Source organism: Pelecanus crispus, chromosome Z, assembly GCF_030463565.1.
Source record: "Pelecanus crispus isolate bPelCri1 chromosome Z, bPelCri1.pri, whole genome shotgun sequence".
In the NCBI taxonomy this organism is placed as follows: Eukaryota; Metazoa; Chordata; class Aves; order Pelecaniformes; family Pelecanidae; genus Pelecanus; species Pelecanus crispus.
The window spans coordinates 28,834,537-28,838,259 of record NC_134676.1 but is presented as its reverse complement, the minus strand read 5'-3'; the positions used below and the strand labels follow the sequence as shown (position 1 = coordinate 28,838,259).

Here is a 3,723-nt window from a genome sequence, read left to right as displayed (position 1 = left end):
AAAGCATGCTGTCTGCCTGGAAATTCAAGTGAATTCACTATTGGGCTTCAGATCAGAATTCACAGTATCTTTTTGGGGCACTATTACTGGATATACAGAGTGACCTGGCCTCTGTCATCGGGAAGACAGCACCAAAGCCTTGTTTAGCATCTGTTTAGTATGTAAATGCAGAGCAGGATTAAACTTCCAAATTACCTCCACAAAAGTAAAGGACTGAGCTAAAATAACATTTTCAACACTGAAATCATGCAGGAAAAGGTCCCATAAAGAGAAGTGGCTGCAAGATATGTGGCAAACTACTTCCAGCATTTGGCTTTGTCACAGATGTAGTGCCTGGCTTACAACAGCCCATGAATATGTGTCTCAGTTGCTCCAGCTGTAAAACTGGATTGAATATACTCACCCACCTCAGAGCTGCTGCTAAAAAGCTTTGTGAAAAGCATTATTACAGTGGAATTCAAAGGTGCTATTTCTTACCTGATAATTTTTAATTGCAACATACACACAATTATGAGGGGAGGTGCTTCCATGTGCTGACAAATGCCGTGGGAATTAATGAATAGGGCACAGTTGTTATGCTGTTCCATACATCTAACGTGGGATCGTAGCAGTCCAACGTTTTGCACCTCTGAATGCCAAAGTAACCTCCAACCACGTACAATTTATTTCCAGATGCCACTGCATGGCAGCTCATTCGCTTAGCTGTCACATCTCCCACCTTAGTCCACTGGTATGTCTCACTGTTGAATTTATAAGCAGAGCATGCAGAGAATTCGGTATCTCCACCCATAATAAAAATCTGGTTACCCAGAACAGCTGCAGCTGTGTAGCGCCAGGGCTGGGGGCAGGTGGCGGGTACTGTCCATCTGTTTTCACACTGATCGTAGCACTGAACTTTGGGCAGCTTGTCATGGCTAACGCTGGTACCTCCAAAAGCAAACAGCTTAAGCTTTGCGCTGACTACAGCTGCATTGCTTACTCCCTCTCGCAGTGGGGCAACCATGGTCCATTTGTTGGTCACAGGGTCATATTGTTCTACTTGCTTTAGGGACACTGAAGGGGAAGCTGGAAGGCAACCAGTTGCTGCAGTGTGTCCTCCCACGACATACAAACAGTGCTTAAGTTCAGCAGAGCCATGCCCAAACCTAGCTACCAGCATCGGAGCAGCCTTCGACCACTCCTCGTGAAGGGTGTCATACACCCATACGTCTTTGGAAACTCCGTTTTCTGACCCTCGTCCCCCGGTGATATACACTTTGCAGCCTATGGCACAAGCGCTGAATTCTTTCCGTGGACTTGGTATGTCGGCCTTTGGAATGATCTCCTTTGCCTTTTGGTCCACCAGATACAGCTTGTCACACATAAAGGTTTGGCCACCCAAAAGAAAAAGTGAATGGCCAGTTTTACGGGGTCTGGCACACAAACTAGTGACTACTCCATCATTCTGTAAGATCTTTAACTTGCATCTTATGGATTCTTCTACAATCTCTTTGCTTTTCCTTTGCTTGGTGATAAGTTCTTCCATGGCCACATTCTCCATAAGGTATATGGCTGGCAAGAGGGCCAGTCTCACCGTCTGCAATAGCTCGGGAAGGTAACAGTGACGCTTACTCAGGTCATAGTTGACCCAGCTGATAGCCGATTCATACACCAGCCTTTCATCTTCAGTTTCTAATTCTTCACTGGAAAGCAGCTGCACTACCATGTCTTTTGGCAGCTGGAGGAAGTCTTCGCTTTTACTGATACTCTGGAAGTTGCTCAGGCACATCCTCCAAGAGAGTTCATACAGCTTGGTGCACTGGTGAGCATCCGACAGCAGCAGCATGCCGAGACAGTTAGTGGGATGAAGGTTTTTCTCCAGAAATTCTGCACAAGCATCACGAATGTCCTGAAACTCCAGCATGTCACCAGCCTCCAGCAGTGACTCTGCGTTCTCCTCATTGATGATAACCCTGGAAGAATACGCATAGTCCAGAAGAAGCTCCAAGACTTCCGGATGAATCGAATTATGAAAGTTGACTTCACTGTCCTGGCTCTCCTTCAGTCCTCCACTGAACATGGCTTCGAAATAGCGGCTACAAGCAGCTAGAACAGCTCTGTGGCAGGGGAATGACCTGTTCCCAGCATGGAGAAGTACATCTGTAAAGAGACGCTGTTGACGCAGAAGGTTCAGGTGAGTAAGGACACTATCAGCATAGGATGACTTGTGGAACAAGTATATGTTTATGGAGCCAGTACTGGCCCTAGATTTGCGATTTTCATGCATGCTGACTGACATTTTCTTTCACACCTATAAACAAAGAAAAAAAATTAGTTAGATTAATAAGACCGTTCAATCCGTTATTAGTTTTACATACCAAAAAGTGTATCTATTATTCACTATGAGATGGGAAAAAAGCCTTAATTTATAGATGAGTGGACAGAGAATTGCATCTACCTTCAGCATGTGTTTATTTTTTTGTAAGATGAGTTTCATAAATGACATACTCTAAATTTGTTGCCCAAGAGCAGGTTTATCTTGGGAAACCTGATCTCCAACTTTCACAGCAATACAGTAAGCAAGTAAGTCAGAGGAGAAAGAAAAGGAACCAGGACTGATTTTCTCACCCTTCCCCAACCTAGACCAGCTGATTCATTACATATGTACACATGCACATGCTTGAAACATTCTCCTGTACTGAATCATAGCAGGAAGAGCTACCAGACAGAATACCTAAGGAATGTCAGAAGCTGCATGGGGAACAAAAACCTACTAATCCCATTAGGAAGCTTCCCTTTGGTATAGTGATTCCATATGCAACAGCAGAGAATGAAAAAAGGGAACTGTAAAATAAGAACATAGCAACAATCATAATTTTACACTTGTGAAACCTTTAAAAAAAAAAATGACCAGTGAATTTTAGAGATTACATCTTGAACTCTGCCAGTGGCCGCCTGTTATAGTGATACAGCATATACACAGGCAGAGTCAGCAGAAAAATGTGTTTGCAGTATGAAGTGAAGTCACCGAGGCATTGCCTCTGAAGCTACGAGAGTCAGGTACTCAGAGCACAAGCCCTCGGTTCATTTTGAGGTTTGGAGGCAAATAAAACACAAGATCCTACCCTATTCCTAACAAACACAATGCTGTTTGGAGGTGAATGTTACTGTTATCTGTCATGACATGCAGGTCTATGTATGATTACAGCAGCAAGTTTCCAGATTTAATTAAGAGTCAAGCCAAAGCAGTATGGAGTGTAGGGAAAGGGAGGAATATTGGCAGCCATATAAAGCTAATAGCCAAAAAGCCACAGTGCAAGTAGTAGGAGATGAAGCATACAGAGCCCAGTGCAAGCTGTGGCTGCGACCGCTACTGTAATAATATCATTTCTCTCTCTCCAAACTGCAGAGGAAGCTTGGAGACAGAAGAGAACCAAACTTTCCTAATTACTATTATATTCACATGCCCAGAGTCCCTTTTACTGCACCTTCAAATAAGGAACGGGACAAAAGCCTACCTGGGAAGCGCCCAATGCTCAAAGTCAGAGCATGACCTGGGGCCACTTGTGTATGTTTTTTATGTGGATATACTTCCCTCTCTCACAGACTCAAACATTTTCATATTACTAAGCATGTTTAAGCAGTACAGAACTGTACAACTCTATTCCCACATTTCATGCTTCAAGATGACCCAAGAGCTTTATGAGCTTCAGGAAAAAAAAAAAAGGCATTTTTACATACATA

General features: G+C 43.6%; 1 protein-coding gene across 1 annotated transcript; it reads right to left on the bottom strand.

Moving 5' to 3' along the window:
• Positions 1-508: 508 nt before the first annotated feature.
• On the bottom strand, positions 509-2,278 carry ENC1 (ectodermal-neural cortex 1). Its single transcript, XM_009491777.2, has one exon. It carries the CDS (start codon positions 2,276-2,278, stop codon positions 509-511), a length of 1,770 nt encoding a protein of 589 aa, XP_009490052.1.
• Positions 2,279-3,723: the final 1,445 nt, after the last annotated feature.